General features: G+C 53.3%; 1 protein-coding gene across 9 annotated transcripts in view; it reads right to left on the bottom strand.

The window, feature by feature from the left end:
- Positions 1-21522, bottom strand: part of PIK3R5 (phosphoinositide-3-kinase regulatory subunit 5) — a 61698-nt gene that overhangs the window by 11508 nt on the left and 28668 nt on the right. For 4 of the 9 annotated variants that reach the window (XM_065034402.1, XM_065034398.1, XM_065034399.1 and 1 more), the window contains exons 2-9: positions 17690-17799; positions 8875-8975; positions 7438-7506; positions 6561-6699; positions 3583-3652; positions 2027-2201; positions 1338-1491; positions 766-849 (exon numbers count right to left, since the gene is read on the bottom strand). In XM_065034402.1, the coding sequence (XP_064890474.1) occupies positions 766-849; positions 1338-1491; positions 2027-2201; positions 3583-3652; positions 6561-6699; positions 7438-7506; positions 8875-8975; positions 17690-17786 (889 nt within the window). In that variant the 5' untranslated portion in view covers positions 17787-17799. Of the gene's footprint in view, positions 1-765; positions 850-1337; positions 1492-2026; positions 2202-3582; positions 3653-6560; positions 6700-7437; positions 7507-8874; positions 8976-12678; positions 17654-17689; positions 17800-19483; positions 20008-21522 lie in introns of those variants that run through there. The other 5 variants (XM_065034403.1, XM_065034405.1, XM_065034397.1 and 2 more) reach the window with 3 other exon arrangements.

Consider the following 21522-nt stretch of genomic DNA (forward strand, 5'->3'; position numbering starts at 1 on the left):
AGCGAGTGGAGAGAAGGGAACGGAGCTGGTGAGGGGCTGGAGCACAAGCGTGATGGAGCGGCTGAGGGACCTGGGGGTTCAGCTGGAGAACAGGAGCTGAGGGGAGACCTTCTGATCTCTGAACTGCCTGAAAGGAGCTTGGAGCCAGGGGGGTCGGGCTCTGCTCCCCAGGAACAAGCGCCAGGAGCAGAGGAAACGGCCTCAAGTTGCGTCAGGGGAGGCTGAGGTTGGATCTGGGGAACAATTTGTTCCCCAAAGGGCTGTTGGGCATTGGAACAGGCTGCCCAGGGCAGTGCTGGAGTCACCAGCCCTGGAGGGCTGGACAGATGGAGAAGACGTTCTGAGGACATGGGGCAGTGCCAGGGGTGGGTTAACAATTGGACTTGATGATCTTGAGGGTCTTTTCCGACTAAAATGATTATGTGTTTCTATGATTTGTCTCTGGCAAAACATGTTTGGGAGCTACCAGTGTCTTGCACCCACTGCTTGGATGAGGACTTTGCTTACAATATCACAGCAGGTGTCACGCCTGAGCTGACACCCGCATCCTGTCCCACTTAAGGGACACAGGCATCCACTGTGTCACCTCTTCCTCCAACATCAACAATTCATTACTGGCTTTTTCAGGCTCCAGCCACAGCTTGTGTCATGTACCCAGCTCCACGTGGCAGCCCCAGCCAAGACAAAACACTGCTCAGCCCCCGCTGTGACGGGGAGCAGCAGGCTGCATTCTCATCAGGAGGGATGGGGACACCCCCCGCTTACCAAAGTTATCCTGATCCCAGCTGTACGTGTAGCAGCGAGCGGCAGGGATGGGGATGGGGTGGAGTTTGCGGGGCTGAGCCTCTCCTGGGAAGAGAGGAGAGGAGTTAGTTTGCAGGAACCCCAATACACCTCCTGACAGCTCTCCTGGCCGGTGGGACACGCCACCCACCCCACACATGTGTTCTGAGCAGCCCAGGTCATGCAGAACACCAACGCTGCTGTCATTATCCCCCCAAAGTCACATGCAACTGGGACAAGGGGACATTTCACACCTCTAAGAGCCATCAGACATCAGTGCTACCATCAGTTTCTGATTTCATGTTTTCATCTTGCCCACAAAGGCTGGAGAATTTTTTTTTGTTGCTGTTTTCATGAAAGATGAGAAACAATTTCTGGCTCATCACATGCTCGTGAAACAGAACCTGGGTTGGTGGGATTTTTTGCTGTAGTTGTTGCACTAGGTTGAAATTTTGCACCTCAAGGGGCTGGTTCACAGCACAGGGCTCATCGCTGCAGCAGGGGCTGAGCCAGCAGAAATCCCTGCAGCAAAGAGGGGCCGGGGGGTCTCTCACCCGCGATGGCCGGGAAGGACGCGGCGCCGGCGATGTCCCGCAGCACGGACTGCAGCCGCTCCCGGGCCAGGACCGGGTCGCTGCTGGCGGCTGCGATCTCCTGCGCATCGGCAGCACTGGCGTAGATCTCCAGGAGCTCTTCCAGTGTCTTGGACTGGGGGGAGCGAGGACAAGGCAAGAGATCGAGGGGGTCTCTCCGCAGAGGCAACACACAGGTTTTTGAGAAGGTCACTACCTACTCCACTGGGTAAATCTCTCTCCCTTCTCTACCTCTTACCCACTTCAAGTCCCCCCCAAAATTTCTGCAAAGAGAAATATGTGTTTGAACACACCTGAGGGGTTTTCTTCACAGGTTTTTGCTCCCACCCCAAACACCAAAGCAAAGTGTTTCACTGGCTAAACAAACACTTTTGCTGTGTTTCAAATCCAGGGACTCTTTCTCCATTTAGGGATGGGGAAAGGAGTAAAAGGTTAAAAGGCAAGTTACCCCACATCACACTTCACAAAACAGAAGCATAGACCTCAGGTCTAAGCTGAAAAGGCAAAGATGCATATTTTTTCTACAAGAAGTGTTATCAAAACTTCTTTCCTTTCGTCAATCCAATATTATTTCGGTCAGGAAATCCACCAGCCAACTGCATGAAGCTGCTCCCAAGGGCATCGGGCATCCCCGAAGCTCTCTGTCCTACCTTGAGGAGGTGGTGCAGGCTGCCCAGGTCGCAGCGGGTGCCGAAGTTGGCCTGGTAGAGGTGCTCGAGGAGCAGGATAAGGGTGCCGTGCCGTGGGTGCTTGCTGGCGCTCAGCTTCTCGGCGATGGAGAGGAACTCGCTCTGCACCTCAGAGCGGTTGAGCAGCAGCACCGTCCTGAGGACAAGGGGACAGCAGTTAGACTGGGCAGGCAGGCTCAGATGCCGGTGGCACAGGAAATTCTTGGACAAATTCACACTAGATGGCAGTGGCCCCTCGTGTTAGTCGCTGTCGAAGGGTCTTGGGGTTATTCCAGACCCAACCTGCAGTGCCAAATAGATGAGCATCCTCCAGCCTGCCCCTCAGCACCACCTCTCCTGCCACATCTGCAATATCACCAGCACAATGATGGTTCAATCAGCCCCAAACAGGGCTTCAGCTCAGCAGCCAGTTGTCCAGCACATACAGTGAAAAGGGGGATAGAAAATCAGAGTGGTCCCCAGAACATCTTCCCCCTGCAAAGTGCAGGTCAGAGCATCGCTCTGGGCTATAAGGAGAAGAGCCACACACTCCAGCTGCATTTTTGCTCTGGATCACAACAGGAGTATCCACAGGCTTTGAGTTCCCAAACGCGCAGCTTGGAGAGCTCTGTTCTTGGAGGAGAGCCGTCCACCTCACTGAGCAAAAAAGGCTCTGAGTTAAGGATGAGCCTGGTTCTAGAAAGCTCAGGCCATGGCCACAAGCTTTCAATCAGCCCAAGGTTCAGCTCGTGTACAGCTTTGTGCCCGGCTTTCGGGGCTTTTTATACAAATGTAGCCACCCTGCTGTAAGTCAGAGGTGGTTGCACTTGCACCAGCATAAGTGTGTAGAGCAGAGGAACTGCACTGGGAAAGCAGCGCCAGCACAGCTGGGTGGGATATGGGTGCAGATCCAGAGCTTCACAGCATGTACGGACAGGCCAAAATGGGAGGACACCCTCCTGCCCAGCATGGAGGCGGCTAGACATGAAGGGCTGTCCCCAGGGCTGGCATTGGAACCAGGGAGGACACGCACCACCCTGGCTCATATTCCTATTTACAAATGAGGTGCCCTGGCAAGAGGAAACGTTCAGCCCTCTAAATAAGGTGCAAAGTGACTGTGCTGAGAGCAGCCAGGCTGTCAGCAATTGCTGCACTGGGACAGACTCGCTTCTGACTCCCTTTGGGGCAGTGGCTCCCAAACACACAGATCAAAGCGTCTCCTGGTTGTTCTCCAACGTGTGCTGAGATCAGCAGCTCCCTGGGGAGGAGACTTTGCCTTCCCTGGCTGTTTCACCCAGATCTGCAGCCCTGCAGGATGACCGACGTGGGGAGCCCACAGATCCTGACCCACAGCTATGGAATTGCCACAGCCACTTTCCTCATTTCTTCCCACAGCTCAGCCCGGTTATCCAGCTCTTCTTCCCGGCACCCACCACACCATCACCTCTGAGATGCTGCTTACTGCAGCCCCGCTGCTGTTCAAGAGGCGTGAGACCATGGGGATGCTACTGAGTGGCACCAGCGGCACCCACACTTACACGGTGGAGCTCTGGTGGTTCTTCACGGGCAGCCCCTGCTCCGTCCTCACCAGCCTCTGGAAGGAGATCCCTGGGGGAGAGAGCAGAGGACGTGAGACGCAGCACCACTGCAGATCCCTCTGCCTCAGGTACACATTGACTTTGTCCCCTAATGCGGTGCTGAGCTGCCTGGGCTGCCGCCCAAAGCATGCATGGCAGCTCCAAAAGTCCTTGTGGGGACAAGGCACAGCCACTGTGTCAGGGGACCAGCCCAGGAGCCGGAGAGCCTTGGGATATCAAGGGAAAATGCCCAGAGCAGTGTGAAAGCAACCAAAGGGCAGGAGAGCTGCTCCATTCCCAGTCCCTTCTGCCCCATGGCTATGTGGGTTGTGAAGTGTGTGGATGATATTTAGCAGCTTCTGCCACTTGCTTTAGCCCCAACAGGCCCTGGGTGTCACTCGTGTACAGCAGGTCATGGCCACCTTCCCTCCCGCAGGGACAGAGCCCAGATTGGCCCCAGCAGAAGGGAGGTTGGTATGGGCAGCCCATGTTCCTGGGACTGTCCCCAGAAGGCCATCGGGAACCCCAATCAGGTGACACTGGATGGAGCTGGACTGGGTGGCAACAGCAGAGCCCATGTCACCCCCAAACAGCAGAAGGACTGGGGTACATCTTGGGAAATATCTGATGGCATCAAGAAGATCCAGCACCCTTATTACTGCCGGCAGCCACATCCCAACCCCAGCTGCTGCCCATGGGGGGAGCCCAGTACTCATGGCGGGGCCCAGCACCCACAGGCATCTCATACTGATCTACACAGTCCCCTCAACTATGGCAGCGTTCACCCCTCCTGCAGAGACATCAGCCCATTTGCAAATAAAGCTATCGCATTCTCAGCAAATATTGACAGCAGCTTGTTCCCAGTTAATATTTACCCTCATCTCAATAAAAAGCTTTTGCTTCAGCCTGGCGGCAAGTCACAGAGGCCGTGCAACAAGCGTATAAGGTCCTGGCTCCATTTCCAGCAGAGGACATGTTTTCACTGTTCTTGGCTCCAGCTGGGGGCAGCGACCACAGTGAGGGGCAGCACTGGGCTCCCCATCAGCCCAACACCTCCCACGTGGCATCTTCGGGCAGGGGTGGGGGAATCTCACATGCTTATAGAAGGGGAAAAGCTTTTGGACCAAAGTCCCCAGCTCAGGCAGCCCCAGGCACCGGTGATTTAGGAACATCCCCCCAGTGCTGGGGCTTTCCCAGCACTCTGCAAAACACAGCCCTGACAGCAATAAGGGACCGGGACAGAGCTGGGGGAGTCCAGGGCTGCAGCAGCATGGGACGAGCGTCCCCATGTCCATGCTGGCCCTGCAGCTCTGAGCTGGAGGCTGGACGAGCACAACAGCCCAGCCAGACCTTGCCTGGTGGCCATGGCCATTTATGCTAGTGAAGCCTCAAGCTGGGGGTAAATCAGCAAGTCCAGTGCCAACACTGCAGAGGGTTCTGGGTTTTTTTTTTTAATAATTTTGTTCCTTTGAAAGGACCTTTCATGTCTCCTGCACCTACAAGTTCTCATCTACACAGGATGCTGCTGCTGTGATGGAGACCCTGAGTTCTACATTCCATCAGGGCCCTCCAAAGCAGGTGCCTGGTTTAAGGGCAGGGTGAAGTACCCCCAGCCTCAGCCACAGCCCATGTACCCATCTGAGGCATCCCAGGTCCTGCTCATAGCTCTGCACAGGATTAAACAAGGGCTGAAATCTGCTCTGTGTGATAAAAATTCTCCATAAGCCACCAAAAGACAGGGAGATTAAGAGAAATGGCCTTTTGGAAATAATTGGAAGAGCCGCTCCATTGGGAACAACGGGACATCTATGAGGAGAGCTTAATTAAGAGGAGCACTGCTGCTGCCAAAGGATGTGCCCAAAGCTGTGTCACAAGGTAGTGTCTCAGCTGTAAAGAAAGAGCTGGGGAGTCACTCAGCCCTATAGAAATCTCCATGCGAGGGCAGCCTTGAAGGCTCCGGCCACCTTGATGCCAATGAATGGAGTCACTGTTATCTCCCCAGTTCCACCACTGACAAACTGAGCATCTCAAACAAAGCCCAGGGCAGGGCAGAGCAGCCAGCACGTGCTTAGTCATGGGAAAGACCTCTCGGACTGAAAGGCAGCCAGGAAATAGTTGCACGTTTTGCTAATCCATACTGGTCCGGAGCTGAGAGTCCCCAGGATGCTCCCACCACCTTGCACACAAAGCAGACACCAAAAACACAACTCTGCCCTGATCTTCCCGAGGAATCTGGTCTCATCCTGTGCTGGACCACCAGTGAAAATCATCCAGAGGATGGAGGGCAGAGGCCATAGAATCACAGAACAGTTTGGGTTGAAGGGCCCTTCCCAGCTCCCCAGTGCCCCCCTGCCATGAGCAGGGACATCTTCAGCAGCTCAGGTTGCTCAGAGCCCCGTCCAGCCTGGCCTGGGATGTCTCCAGGGATGGTTCATCCACCACCTCTCTGGCCAACCTGGGCCAGGCTCTCACCACCCTCGGGGCAACAATTTCTTCCTCATGTCCAGCCTGAATCTCCCTCCTTTAGTTTAAAACCATCACCCCTTGTCCTATCCCAACAGGCCCTGCTCAAAAGTCCATCCCCATCTTTCTTATTGGCCCCTTTAAGTATGGAAAGGCTGCACTAAGGTCTCCCCGGAACTTCTCTTCTCCAGCTGAACCCCCCAGCTCTCTCAGCCTGTCCTCCAGCAGAGCTGTTCCAGCCTCGGGTCATTGCTGTGGCTCCTCTGGCCCCTCTCCAGCAGGTCCCCATCTCCTGGCAGAGCTGAGGTTTGGGATGCACAAGGTGAGGGTGGACATCACGCTCAAGGGGTTCATGAAGCAACTGGGGTAGGACCCAGCAACACCAGGAGAGTCTCGGGAACAAACCCAGGGTGGGGGTGGCAGCAGGTGCTTTTGGGGACACAGGAGAAAGCCCCGCGGTGGGTGGGAGGGCTCACCGGGGGCCTTGAGCTCGTCGCTGATGAAGGTGAGCAGCTCACGGAAGATGTCGCAGTAGGGCACGGGCCAGGTCAGGAAGCTGTGGTACACACTGGCGGCTTTCAGGAGCAGGTCTGAGCCTGGTGGGAAGTGAGGAGCCTGCGGGGGACAGTGAGACGGTTAGAAAAGGGAGGAAGGTCGTGGACCTCGAGCACTGCATAAAAACTCATGGGCTCAGGATGGAAGCGGGAGGAGAGGCCGCAGATCAGTTCACCCTGTGACATCCCGTCCTCTCCCAAGGAAGGGCCAAAGGATCCCCACTGAAAAACCTTCATCCGCTCTGCACCTCCCCAGCCTCCCGCTGTGGATCACGTGCCAAAACCTATATATAAATTTCTTTTTAACCACCACAGATCCATAGAGATGAATCGTATTCCAGTCTGTGCTTTTGCGAGATCTGGCAGCAATGATTTCCTTGGGATAATGATGCATTGTGCTAATAATAATAATAATAAAAAGCATTTCCTGTGAGGGTTCCACTCCTCCTTTTCATTAGTGTTGCCTATATATTTTGCACAAGTATAAAGGGTAACGAAAAAAATTGCCTTCTCTGCACAGAGATATTGTCCGTCTCCCTTTCTGATTAGGCCATCTTTAAATAAAAAGATTAAGAACACTGAAGCTCATTTTTTCATCTCTCAGCTTGTGCAATTGCTGCCTGGTCTTGATCTCTGTAGATTCATACAGGATTTTTTTCTGCGAGATGGATTGATCAAAGCAGACTGTGATGTTTCGGACAAAAGCCGCCTTGATTTCGGTGACCATCGAGCACAGCCCCGGTCCCCATGTCTGCCCCGGGGCTGAGATCAGGATACGCGCAGCAGCCTCAGGACTTACATACAGCACCGCGTAGTAGAAGAGCAGAGCCAGGGGCGTCACGAGATCGTAGTCGCAATTCTCCTGCACCTGTAGGAAACAAGCCGAGGGCAGAGGGATGAGCTGGGCTGCTCGCCCATTAGCATCACTCAAAAGCAACCTGCACCATCACATCCCCATCCCCAGCAGATTCCCTTCTCTCCATGGGAAAATAACCGCTGAAGGCCCAGTTGCCCACACCGACGGGATGGGTGGACCGGCACAGATGGACGCTCTGCCTTTACCCTCAAGAAGCCGGATTTGGGCAAGTTCCTGATGCTCCTGATCCTTGCAGAGTTGCATGAAAGTGACTCAAAGCAGTCAAGGCGGCAGCGCAGCTCGGTAAGCCGCCTGCAAAGCTCAGCAGCATGGTGCAAACCACAGATGTTCGTCCCAGGGAATAGATAGTGGAATTATTTCGCCAAGGGATTTAGTGGTGGCTCTAAGATATGCTTGCAGACACTGTCTCCCATTGTTCATGAGCACACCATGAAGTGCAATAACCCTTCCGTAAACCCTAATGTAATAAAATGCTATCTGCAACTAGATCCATTCCAGCCATTGAAAAAAGAAAAAAAAAGAAAAAGATTAAACTGAATTGTGCTGATCTGAACTGGTATCAGCTCCGCAGCCTGGCAGTTAGACCCCAGAAAATGAAAGGCAGCATTCACCCCATCACATGAATCCCAGCACTGAGGATTCAGGAAACACATCACTGTTTCCTGCCACATCAAGGGAGTCCTCTGAGGTCTTCCCGGTCACGGGCCAAGTCACCCCTGTTCAACCAACGATGCCTCGAGCTCCTGCAGCACATGAAGGGACCGCGGCAGGATGATACCATCGGCCCCGCTGCCTTTTCCCTCCCTGCTGTGCCTGGCCCGACTGCCGGGATGCTGCACGGTGCAAACCTGCCCTCGGTCCCCAGCGTCCCAGCTCCCGGCCTTGCAGAAAGCCCAGCAGAGCCGCTGCAAAGTTTCCATTAAAAACATCGTGAAACCTTCAGTTTGCTCTGATTTGGACTAGCAGCTCCCACCTTACAGAGGGGGAAGGTCTGCGGAACGCCGGCTCCATCCACACAGCCCTACGAGCTGGGCTGTTGCTGCACGGCGCCGAGCGGCACTTTGGGAAATCCAAACCCTTCCGTGTGGATCTGTGGTGCTGCCCAAAGAGCCCATATCGGAGCTGGGGTTTTCCCTTGCAGTTCCCATGGGATGAAAGCCAGGGGACACACAGGGCTGCTCCCACCAGCATTTTGGACCTGCTGACCCACCATCATCTGACGCCAAGCCCCAGTGCTCCAGCAACACCTTTCCACAACCCCAAATCACCCACTGAGCTTTGCAAAACTCCCCTTTGGGCAATCCCCAGAGCTAACACCACGTCAAAGGCTGCAGGTCTCCCCACAGCCCCCCGACTCACCTCTTTGGCCTTGCCGAGGATCTTCTCCACCAGGATGAGGTAGTTGCTGGCGTCCCGGCTCACCAGCTCCTGCAGGCTCCAGCAGTTCAGGCACAGCCCAGCTGCGGGGAGACAGAGTCACTGTCACCCACAGCCCCACCACCACCCGCAGCCCCCTTCAAGAAGGTTGAAGGAGGGACAAACAGCAGGAAGAAGTCAGGGCAAAGGTGTTTGCCATCTATATCGAATCAGATGGAGGGTGTTGGTCTCTTCTCTCAAGTAACAAGCAATAGAATAAGAAGGAATGGCCTCAAGTTGCACCAGGGAAGGTTTAAGTTGGATGTTGGGAACAATTTGTTCCCCAAAGGGCTGTGGGGCATTGGAACAGGCTGCCCAGGGCAGTGCTGGAGACACCATCCCTGGAGGGTTGGACAGACGGAGATGAGGTTCTCAGGGACAAGGTTTAATAACCATGTTGAGTTAACGAAACAGTTGGACTCAATGATCTTAAGAGTCTCTTCCAACCAAAATGATTCTATGATATTATGATTCTATCACGGCAGAGGAAAAAAAACCTGGTGCCCACGTTCTGTACAAGATCTAATCTTGCCAAGTGATGTTTATCACAGCAGCATCACATTGTACCCGAGTGCCTTCATGCTCCGGCTCATGCAGCCCAATGCTCTCAGCTCTCCCCGGGCAGGCTGGGGAGCAGAGGTGCCTGTGCCGCCATGTGCCCCTGCAGAGACCAGAGGGATGGACATGGCGTGGGCGGGTGCCCACTTTCAGTCTGCCCCAGCATGGAAAACCCACTGGTGCAACCCCTTTCCCTGCTGCACCCTGGCTCAAATACCCCAGATGCACTATCCTGAGTATAAACTCACTCAAACCCTGCAAAATTCAGCCGCTTGCCAACCCCCCCCAGCTGCATCGCACCTGAGGGAAGACTCTGCCTCCCCAGGCCCTGCAGACGCACCAGCACATCAGCGTCACGGCAGCCGGAGCTCATATCAGCATCATTGTTAAGCCTGCCCAGCATATATTCCATCTCTTAGCACCTTTAAATTGTCATTAGATGTGTTCAAACCCCAAAAGAAGAACAGCCAGACTGAGAGAGGAGAAACGCCATGCCAAAGGACTGAAGGTCCTTCACCCCAGTTGATTAAAACCCCCCGGCCCCATCCCCAGACATCTGCTGGGACCTGACCAGTGACAATGGCCCAAGGTGTTTCCCGAGGCCGCCGCTGCTCTTGGCGGTCAGGGCCACATCCCAGATGGTCTTGGAGGAAATGATGTGTACAAAGGCTGCCGGGTGCCTCCATTCATCCCAGTCCCACGTCCCAGGGGAGAAGGCAGCCATCACCAGTGGACGGGGATCTGCGGAATGGGAGAGACCAGCACCTCTTCCTCCTCCTTCCTCCCAGGGACATGGGCACTGCACGCAGCCCCACGGAGAAAAGTTATGGGGAAATTTCAAACAAACGGCCTAACAAATCTCCAAGAAGGGTCCATGTTTGCACCTCCCCCATCCCACATCACTATGGGTTTTTCCACCAGGAGCAGATGCAGTGCAGACATCACGTGCATCTCGGGCATCCCCATGGCAAGGATCAGGGGGCTCTTCCAAACCCCGTCCAAAAGCAAACCCAAAAGAAACAGAGAATCTCTCACCACAGGGAAGTGGGGCTAATGATCAGAGAGGAAAAAATAAACACAAATCCAGACGCTCTTCACTCACATGGTCTATTAAGTGGCACAAAAACATAACGAATGCCAAGCCATGCATGTTGGCTGTCGCATTGGAGCTAACAAGGAAGAAACAAAGCCGTGAACTGGCAAGGGGACAGCGGTATTCATCGCAAATCTACAGGTCACGCTGTCCGTCCCTCAAACATGATTCCCAGCTGCAGAGGCTACAAATTCATCAAGTATACAGACACGTAAATGCCATAAAAATACCTTTACACACCTTCTAGGCGTTAAAGAAGATGAATTTAAACCAGGGGAGAGGTGTGCCATGGCCCGGCTGGAACAAGGACGATGCCAAGACAAGCAAAAGCAGTGCTAAGGTTGCACAACCAGCCTTCACTTGTCTCCCCTCCATGGACAGGCCTTTGCTCAGCAGGACACACGCTATTTCTGTGGCATTATGCCCAGCTTGGAGCTGAATTAACAGGGCAAGAGCCTTCCCCCAAGGGAAAGCCCCCTCCCCGCCATACAACTTTTTACTTTCGGTGAATCAACATTTTCCAGCAGAGAAAGATCCTGCTGGCAAGTTTCCAAGGAGCTCAGATGCGCCTGCTGTTAATTACAGTTGCAATTTTTAATTTGCTGCTGATACTCCTGGCACCTTGCTGGTTTTGCTGAGATCCGGATATCCTGTCCGTGAGGGCACGGCCACAGCCACCCGGTAATTCAGCCATAATTCAGATTTCCTTTGAGTCCCTTCCACGAGCCAGCACAATGGCACAAAGCCACGGCTCTGCCCGGCACACGGCTCAAATAAATCAGTGTTGCCCCAGAGCGTGGCGTCCTCCAGGGAAACCCCAGCACCTGTGAGACAGGCAGGAAAACCACTGACCCAGCAGAAGCGGTCAGAGCTGCCAGGAGCTTTGCTGACCTCGCAAGAAGCAGCTGAGCTCATGTGATGCCTCAAAACAACTTGTCCTGCTTCGGGCGGAGGTTTATTTCACCCCAGAGAGCGCGGCCGCGCGGGGCAGGATCGGCGAGAGCAGCGGAGCTGAGCTGCCCCGGGTGCATCCCCCGACGAGGAGATTGCCGCTTCCTGCACCCGCGTAACCGCAAATACAAACAGCCCATGAGACGCAGGCTCTTTCCTTCCTCTCGCTTCTAGCGATGGAGGAGGAAATTGCGGCGGCTCGCTGCTTTATTCTGTGCTGAACGGAGCAGGCACAGAGCTGCTGCGCCCCGAGGAGCTGGGGAAAAGCCACCCTGAACAGGCTGGGGGGACAAACAGGGCAGGGGCAAGGGCAGGACTTGAGGGAAGTATCTTACAAGTATAATTTAGACCTGAGGTCTTCTGACCCATTTTTGGGTCTTCTACAGTAACTGTGAGCTCAAGAGCAAGTATGTGGCCAGGTGTATTTGAATATCATCGCTATAAGCAGAATGGGTATGGCAAGAGGAAATGGCTTCAAATTGCACCAGGGAAGGTTCAGATTGGATATTAGGAAACGTTTCTTCACAAAAAGGGCTGTCGGGCATTGGAACAGGCTGCCCAGGGCAGTGCTGGAGTCACCAGCCCTGGAGGGTTGAACAGATGGAGATGAGGTTCTCAGGACATGGGGCAGTGCCAGGGGTGGGTTATGGTTGGACTCGATGATCTTGAGGGTCTTTTCCAACCTAAACGATTCCATGATTCCACAGCAAGGCACTGGGATTCCCCTGGGAGTAAGCCAAACGGTGCTGGGAGGCAGCAAACTGCCAGGGTCTGAGCTTCTAAATCAAAGCAGCATTAATGAAAGACACACCAAAACAGCTGTGTCCTTGCTAAAACTAGTCTCAAGCACAAAACACAGTTCGGAAATCCTGAGCACCATAAACAAAGGCCACGTGGCGAAGTGAAGTGTCCGGCAGCACCAGGACCGGAGATCCAGACCTGGGTGGGGATTCCCTTCCCTCTCCACACAGTCCAGGTCATGAGCATCCACTTTCCAACCACTGGGACCAGAATGAGTCCCTGCAGCCACATCCCCTGTATCCAGGCTATAAAGGTTATTTGGGCATGGACAGTGAGGCTCCGAACATGCACAGGTCAGGAACAAAAGCCCCAGGTGACACTAAGAGCAGAAAGGAGTCACCCACCTCCAAGTGTTCTCTCCGTCCCTCTGCAGATGCCCCGGGACACAGCTGGGTGCTGTGGTGGCACCCAGGGACTTTATGAACTGCAGAGCAGCACTTGGTTTATTCCCATGCCAGAGAGAGGTTGCAGACAGGGAGAAAACCACTCCAGAAAGTGTTATTTGCAGTGACTCCACCTCAGTGCACCCGAGCAGATGCTGGTTTGCTGCCATGGCAAGTCATGCCACTACACCGGGTCAGGCCACAAATCACAGGAACAACTCAGCAGCAGCGTTTTATAGCGAGTCAGAGCAGCACAGAGCACAGTCCAAACTGTGTTTGTTCTACTGTGCCAGGTATGCTCAAAACCAGCAGCACCAGAGCACGCTGGGCACCCTCCCTGTCCCAGGGTGGATGAGGGTGGGATGTGCATCAAGGAAGGACGCACAGAAAGCTTGAACCGTGCTTTCTCCTGGATTTTGCACTTGCTCTTTAATTCCCCCAAAAATACCCTTTCTCATGAGGAGATGCAAGGGAAGCCCTGGATCTGTGTGGAGCACACAGCTTAGGGATGCCCCGGGATGTCCCGGAGGGCGAGCAGAGGGATGCTCCTGTCACCACTGCCAGCAGGAGCCGGGCTCCCCATTACCCCCTCTCTGTCGAGCTGTGCAAGCACTGGGAAGTCCTGTGTTGGTGGGGAAACACTTCACCTCGCTCACCTAAACCCATAGCAAGGTGGGGTTTGCAGAGCTCAGGCTGAGGGAAGAGGGCAGCAAAAATCACAGAAGCTGCTCAGTGCCTCAAAGGAGAGCGGCCCATGCAGGAGCTGCAGGGTGAGCTCTGGCTCTGGAGGTGTTGAGATGAGCTTTTAAAGATGCACCTTGTGCAGGCAGCACAAACCAGAACTTCACCTTCCAGCTCCTAAATCCTACGAATTGGTCACAAGAGGCACTGGAGAACTCCCAGCAGGGCAGCAGAAAGCCCCACAGTGGAAAAAACTGCTTACATCCACCCTGCCCTCATGCTCATCCAGCTGGTTTTGCACCACTAAAACAGCACCCCAGTGCTGTTCGTTTTTTCTTTATACATGGAGAATGAGTCAGATTTATCCACCAGCAGCCCAGAGAACATCACAGCCCCAGCTGAGGGATGCTGCGGCTGTGACACACGGAGCTGCAGCAGAAGCAGGACCAAGCTGTGCTTATCCCAGCACCCAACACGCTTAGACTGAGCCCAACATGACACAGACCCGAAGAAAAATCTCCTTGTGGTAGAGCAGAACCCACAGCAAAGGCTCCGAGCAGGGACCCGATGCGGGGCAGGGGCTGCAGCGAGACCCCCGCAGCAGGAGGGACCCGGCGCAGCTCTCGCTTTGATCGCTATCGGCGCCGCCGAAGATGCCGGCAGCGTGCCAGGAGCGGGCGGCAGCGGCCCTGTGGGCGGCAGCGGCCCCGTGGGCGGCCTCGGAAGGATGAGGCTTCGCGATTTCTTTTCTGAGAAGTGCTCCGAGACAACCTCCTCCGAGCGCTGCTCCTTCCTGACCTCCGTGGTTGACGTTTCCCCCCCACCGCTCTTCATGCGGGGCAACTGCCAAGTCGGAACAAAAAAATAAAAGAAATAAAGCAGAAATACCGCGTGGCCAAGCGGCCTTCGCCCACGGCGCTCGGGCTGGGCGTCAGCTCCCGGTGCTGTCAGAAGCAACACAGTTGGAGGGGTGAAAAGCAGAAGTCTGTGTTTCCTCCCTCCCCCAGACCCGCTGCCCCCATTTCCACTATGTCCTCACCAGAAGAAGGTGGGTTTCTCCAGGGGGCTGCCCAGAGGAAGGGCCAACTCACAGAAGTTTGTAAGCAGGGGGTTGGAGGTGCCCAAAACACACGGGACAGCACAAGTCCTGCAGTCACAGCATCACCTTGGGATGCAGCCGGCATCGCACAGGAGTCTGACCTACAGCTCCAGTTTCCAACCTGCAGCTCCCACCTCCAACCGGCATCTGAGTCCCCTGAGCAGGGCACAGCAGGATCTGCCTGGGCCAGAGCTACCCCAACACTTCCACCCAGCCTGGGACGTCACTTCAGCGTAAAACGCCACCCCAGGCCTGGAGAAATCACTTCCAAATTAACATTTGCAAGGTTGAGCAACCAGCACACCCTAATTCTGCACTTAGGGCTGGATGCATTTCAGATGTTGCATTTTGCTGCTTTGTGATCAAGTTGGAGCATCCCGACACAGGACTACAGTTCATTCCCCATGTGGGTATTTACATGACCACAAATGAGCAGGGTTAAGCTTCCCCTTGTTAGAGCTGAGCAGACTGAACTGCCAGGGCACCATGCAAGCCATATCATCAAATGTTCCTCTCCTCCAAGCATCCTCCCTCACCAGCATCCTTCATCCTCTCTGGCTCACATCCAGCCCCATAGCAGAGATACAACAGCACCTTCCCATCCGCACGACTTTGGGGCACTGGGCTGCCCCACAGCATCTCCCCATCCACCCCAACCCGCTCACACCTACGGCATCCCCAGTACCGCCTGCAGCCAGACCCAAGCACTCTCACCAAAATCTCCTCATTTCACTGCTCACCGGCAAGAAATAGAGCATTTTCCTTCCTTTTGCACACTGATTTGCCTGTCGTCTCTCTCCAGCAAGGTGAAGGCAAACTCTCTGAAGAGGTTCTCCACGAGAAAAGGAGGGTGTCTTCCCTAGCACTTTTCTAACAGGCTTTTTTGTGAGTCAGGGACAACTCATTTCAATTTGTTCCTCCAATGAATGCTTCAGTTCAGGAAAGATTTTCTGTTTAGACCCCAGAGCTGCCCCTGCGCTCAGCCGGGGTACAAATCTGTGATGGCCAAAGCACTCACGCTTCTCTGCTGAGCTACGCAGCCACTCACGCAGAGGGGAAACAACACATGGGAAGCGATTACTCACCCACTCTGGAGCAACATCCAGTAAAATTATCATAAAGAAATAAAGCATTCAATAATTTAAAAATGAACAAAATTCTATCAAGGTCTCAGCCCAAACACCTGCAACGTGGTGCATGTTATTGTGGTCTGTGGAAATGGTAGAAAGGGGGGGAAAGCAAATAACTTGGGAAATGTAAGTGCTATAAGAAGTTAAAGACGAGAAAGGAGAAGGCTATTGCACAGTTAAGAACAAGATGGGGGGATTCATTGACTATATGAGGAGCAGAGTCCTGCCATAAATAGCCTGGATCTGCCACACGTCAGCAATAATTAAACTGTTGCTTTTAACATGGGGAAGACAGAAGAATGTGAGAACATTTCTGCTGTTTTTGAAAAGAAATAGAATACACTATTAAGGGGCATAGACATATGTGTGCATTAAGCTCTGTTTTCCTGAAATCGTATCTGTTGCTGCAATTATGAAATACTTCCTACCCCGACGGCAAGGGGGTAGGATGTGAAGCAGCAGCTTTCCAAAGCAAACATGTTACAATGAGCAGGGCTGGACAGCCCACATGGAAAAGCACTAAAAGCACTGGCCAAGCAGCACCGCCCGGGGTGTCCCCAGGAGGTCCCGGGGTGTCCCCAAGCGGTACCGGCACAGCAGAGCTGCTATCATCACATCCACCGACCGCTGCGGAAACAGGGTTTGCTGGTCACGCTGAAGATTTTTGGCAACGGCACAAATGCTTTTAATGAAAGGGAACTTTCTGATGTGTAAAATGGCCGAGATTCTCCCAGGAACACCAGGTCGTTGTGCCAAACCCCACAAAACCCACATGAAGAGGACTGGGAGGCGGCAGGCAGAGAGATATGGGAAAATCATTACAAATGAGGAATGGCTGGGCAGCACGGCTGCTTCCAGCAGAGCCCACCGCCACCCCCCCAGCCCGTACGGCCTCGTCTGCGCTCATGAGCCAGGAAAATTACTGGTTTGTAAAGGCTACGCTAACACAAACACCAGCACCGAGGGGCTGGGATTAGAGAAGGGCAGAGCTTGTGAGTGACACAGGAATTGATTAATTATAATTACAGGAAGAGGTGAGTTATGCGGCGCACAATGAGTTGCTCAGGAGATGGGCTCCTCTGTAACGGTGCCAGACACAAGGTGGCACTTTCGGGAACCAGGAATGTAGGTCACACTTCAGGGCCTGTTCCCCAGAATGCAGGGAATCCAAAAGGACCCAGGAGTCCTGTCACAGCTGCACAAACCGAGAGCCAGGGCCATGCTACAGCACACGGAGCTGGCATCGCTCCAGTCGCTGCGAGGAAACAGGCACAGCCAAAGGGATTTCTCCAATATTTGGCAACAGGTAGGACACCCTTTGCATCTCTTTCTTGACTTATAAGTAAACAGAAAAGCAGAGGGGGTTGAAAGAACTGCACAGGCAAATGGAAACCCAAATCTGACAGCCTCACCAATTAATTTCTTTCATCTGCAAGAGGATTTGGGAACCATGTAATTGCAGCCTACAAGTGCAAGTATGAAGAAGAGAGGTCAAAACGATCTTCAGAAATAACTTCTAGGCATTGGTGCTCTGCCCTCACCACCCGTCATCTCATAACCCTTCACAACCCTCTGACCACAGCTCACATCTTTATAGCCACCATGGTATCTGGTCTAGATATAAATAAAGTTGATAATGTTATCTCCACACTTGCTTCTGACAATGTCGCAGAGGTTACGCCCATGGGTTTTGAGGACTCTATGCATCTAAGCAAGGCAAGGCTGGCTGATTACACAGAGGAGCCGTTCCTCGTGGTGAATGAAGACTCCTCTCCAGCAAGCAGACATAGACAACTGGCAAGACACACGACTTCTCTGCTGAGTCTTTACATAGGTAAGACCTAACGTGACTTATTCAGTGTCTTGGTACATCTTCCTACTGCAACAAGAGGTTCAGGAAGGCAAACTAGGTTGGAACCACCTCTAACTTTGAACTTTGGAAGGAAGAAAAGGCTTCCAAGCCTCTAGTAGCACCAGCAGCTCAGTCTCACCCAGGCGTCCAGGTAGGTCAGCAGATCATGCCAAGACAGAAGAACAAGTTCAGGCTTAACAGGTCACCTACCAGCCCATCTGCTGGAGAAAGCATCTCTGCTAAGCCCGTGTAGACATCGTTCCAGTGCGTGGTAGATCCTGTCCTCTGTGCACGTGGTGTGCTGCATCTTAATTCATCTCCTAAAGAGAAAGAAGGAAGAAAGTTAGTGCACTTTAGTTAAGCTCAAGAAAGAGCACACTGCGACACTTCTACTGTAGTGCAGACAAGATGCTCGTTGGTGAATCGTCACCCTGTTACTGCCTCCTGTCACCCATTCTGACACCAAAGCCAACAACGCGCCCCAACGTGCTGGCTGTCATCTTCCCCTCTGCTCCCTCAATCCCTCCCAACTTTGGCAAAGCAAAGGAGGTGCACACATCTACAACCCCATCATGAGAGGCTGTGGGGCCAAGGAATCCGCTCCCTGACCTGCCGCAGGCTTATTTGCCTTCCACAGCTTCCGTCTGCGGGACTGATCGTCCCACTCACATGTTTGTGGCAAGGAGGTGTCTCAGGTTAGCCTCCATCAAAGATAATGCTGCAAGAGATTACGGCTGCAGCACCTTGCAATGGACTTGGATGGGAACCATGGAACAGCCCAGGGTGGAAGGGACCTCAAAAGATCAGCTGGTCCAACACAGGAAAACTGACAGCAGAGCCCAAGCTCCTACTCCTTGTGTTAGACACGGATTGTCCTTGACAGCTTTAGAGTCCACTGGTGATGGTCACAAACGCACTCCCAAGTGCCAACTCCATGCTAGCCAGGAAAGCTGCCAGTGCTGTCACCTCACTGTCACACCAGCCAACGGGAAGAAAAGGTTCACATGCCCTTGTGGCAATGCAGGAAAATACAGAGGGAAGCTCAGCCCCAACATCCGAGAACATTGTGAAACTGTGGATTGCGTGCCTGGCTGCAAGCTTTTCACAACGCGGCTCGGGGCATCTTCAGCTCTGCTCCATGGCTCAGGGTGCAAACCTAAACCTCGGGCTGGCAGAGACCGTGCTGGGGGAGGAAGGTTTTATCCCACTCAGTTTATATGCATCTGTCTGGGACACCACGGAAATAAAAGCAACTTGCCCAGAAGGTTCACTGCTCAGATCTGCCCACCCATGGCCAATCCAAGAAATGCCGGGGTAGATGATCCTTCAAGGTCCCTTCCAATCCCTAACATTCTGATTCCCACCTCCCCTGGGGTGACAGACCTGGTGTCCAGAGCAACCCTGGGCAGGGACATCCCCTCTCCCAACACACAGAGAAGGGTTCATCCCAAAAACTCATTGCCTCTTGGTTAGAGGCAACGCAAATGCACAAAAATAATACAGAAGAAGAAATAAAACCTTCCAATACTAAGAAAAACACTGGCCAAGAAGGCATTTGCTTTCATCCTGCACAGCACATTCCTATACATACGCCACATGCTCGTGCAGTTCCCAACACTACCCCAAAATGCTCAGTTCTTTGCTTATTTGGTCAACATTTGATGCTCAGTATTCAATGGTGGCTGCACCCATCCCAGCTCCCCACCTGCACCCTGGCAGGAGCAAAAGCTGCTGTGATAGAACCTCTCGGCAGATGTTCCACCTGGCCCCTCAGCTTGGCCACCTCCAGCCCCGCTTAATTCCTAGTAATTCCCCAAAAAAGGTTCAGTAAAGCTGCACCGGCTGCTGGAGCTCCCTGAGAGCCAAGGGAGCAGCCAGGCCAGCTCCAGCCCCACCGCTCGGACCTTCCTGCATTGGAGAGAAGCCGCTGATGGTTCCAAAGAGATTAAAGCAAATGCACAACAAGGAACCACTGCCCTGTCAAATTCAAGCTCTCTCCCTTACCTTAAAGCGGCTCATGGGCTCCGGCCTCTTCTGTCCTGCTAGCACAGCTTGTTATGATGGTCTTCACCAAAAGTTTTATCCATGCACTGTGCACGCACAAGGAACACCCAAGAAGCACTCAACCACGGCACCAGGGACTGAATGAGCGGGGAATCTGCACATCAGCACCTTAGTCATGACTTGCGGCAAGAGGAAAGCAGTAACTACGAGCACGGCGTGACTCATAAGCACCCTTTACAACACCCGGCTCACAAAAATACTTCTCCCCGCACGTCAGCATGTTCGAGAGCACAGCTCGGTCCTCAGAGGGGAACACGCTCCTCACTGCACTCCGGCCCAGCCATCCCTTCCCAAAGCCCAACACGAAACAGGCAGGGAATTTAAGGACAAAATATGGCAAAGATATTACCATAACATTCAAACCACAAAACACAAACTTTTCTTGTTGTTTTTTTGTTTGTTTTCCTGGTGTTCTACAGACCACACATGAACCTAAACCTCCTCTCCCAAGGCAGTGCTTACGGAAGCACCTTTCGTGGGAGAAAACTCTGTTTGCCCACCACAACCAAGCAGAAACTTTTCAATCTCTTCTACTGTTTATTCCCCAAACTCTCCCTTCCCTCCCACCCACACTGTGCAAAATGACAAGGCAGGGACAGTTCTGGAGCACGTCATCAGACTTTCCCAGGAGCTCTGTTAAGCATCTCAAGAGCACTAGAAAAAACAAGTGCTGAGGTCAAAGTCTTTAAGTGATGCTTTGCAACAGTTCATGAGAGTGTTCGGCAACTCCGCGCGGAAAATATCTGTCCCTTCATCGTCTCCCAGTAACAGAGCTGCTAAAGCAGAGCTGCTTTGGCAAAACGGCAAGGTGCAAGCTATTGGGAGCGGGTGGAAGGGGTGGCGCAGTGAACTGCCTGTGGTCACATTTCACAAGCGCCCAGCACAAACGCTACAAGCGGTGATGGCCCGGCAGCCTTCAGGGACACCTTCGTCACCGAGGCTGCTCTCCGCATTTCCAAGCACAGCAACGTGTTGCGAAAGATGTGGGTTTCCCTGCCTTCTCCCCAGGTGTCAATAGTGCTTCTGAGAGAGCACAACCACCACTCAAGGGAAGAAAGGAGGGTTTTGATGGACCAATTGACACAAAACAACAAGGAGGATAACAAGAGACCTTCCGACATTGGCTTGTCACAGATCTCCTGACAGCAGCTCTGCAGGCAATGCAACATGGTACCCACACATCTGTTCAACCCTAGAGATATTGCTCCTAGGAGGCAGGAACAGAGGGGACACCACAGCAGTTGTGAGGAACATCCTCAGGCAATGACTAAATATCACCCTTGGACAAGGCACTGACTAAATCCATTCAGCGAGCACTGCATACAGAAAAGCGTGGCCAGATTGACTGCCACCCTGCTCTGCAAAGTCGTAGCACGAGCTGAACAAAGCAAGCAGAAGGGCTTTATCCCACCACATCTCGCTCATACATTGTACTCCAGCCCTACAAAATCAAGCTGCAGGACTTCAAACCCTGAATGTTCTCCAAGGTGAGATTGGTTTCCCTTCTCCAGTAACTCTGCACTTTAAAAGCACTCTGTGAACCATACAGTTGCCATTTAAGAGGTAAAGAAGCCAAAGTTTGGAAAGGTTAAGCAATTTTCCTGCTGGGAGCAGAAGGCACGTCTCCAGCTCTCCAGGCACGTTCCTTACCCTCCATGTCACCCTCGGGCCACTTGCAGCATCAGCACAGCCAGAAAGGACTGGACTTCTAGCAAGAAGATAGTTACATCTCACGTAGAGGGAGTCCGCATCACCTCACATCACTCTGGTCCATACACAGAGCTGACTGAGCAAGATAAACACCCACCCTTGCAAATCCCAGAAACACCTTCCTCTCGGTCTCTGCCACGCAGGCCGGCCGTCAGCACAGCACATCCGCACATCGCTGTGATGGAGGTGGCAAGAGGAACCCACGGAGACCGAGAGGGGAACCGGGAACTCGGGAACCACAACCAGGGCACGGGGGGCGGTCAGATCAC

Source organism: Columba livia, chromosome 18 (genome assembly GCF_036013475.1).
Source record: "Columba livia isolate bColLiv1 breed racing homer chromosome 18, bColLiv1.pat.W.v2, whole genome shotgun sequence".
Classification (NCBI taxonomy): domain Eukaryota; kingdom Metazoa; phylum Chordata; class Aves; order Columbiformes; family Columbidae; genus Columba; species Columba livia.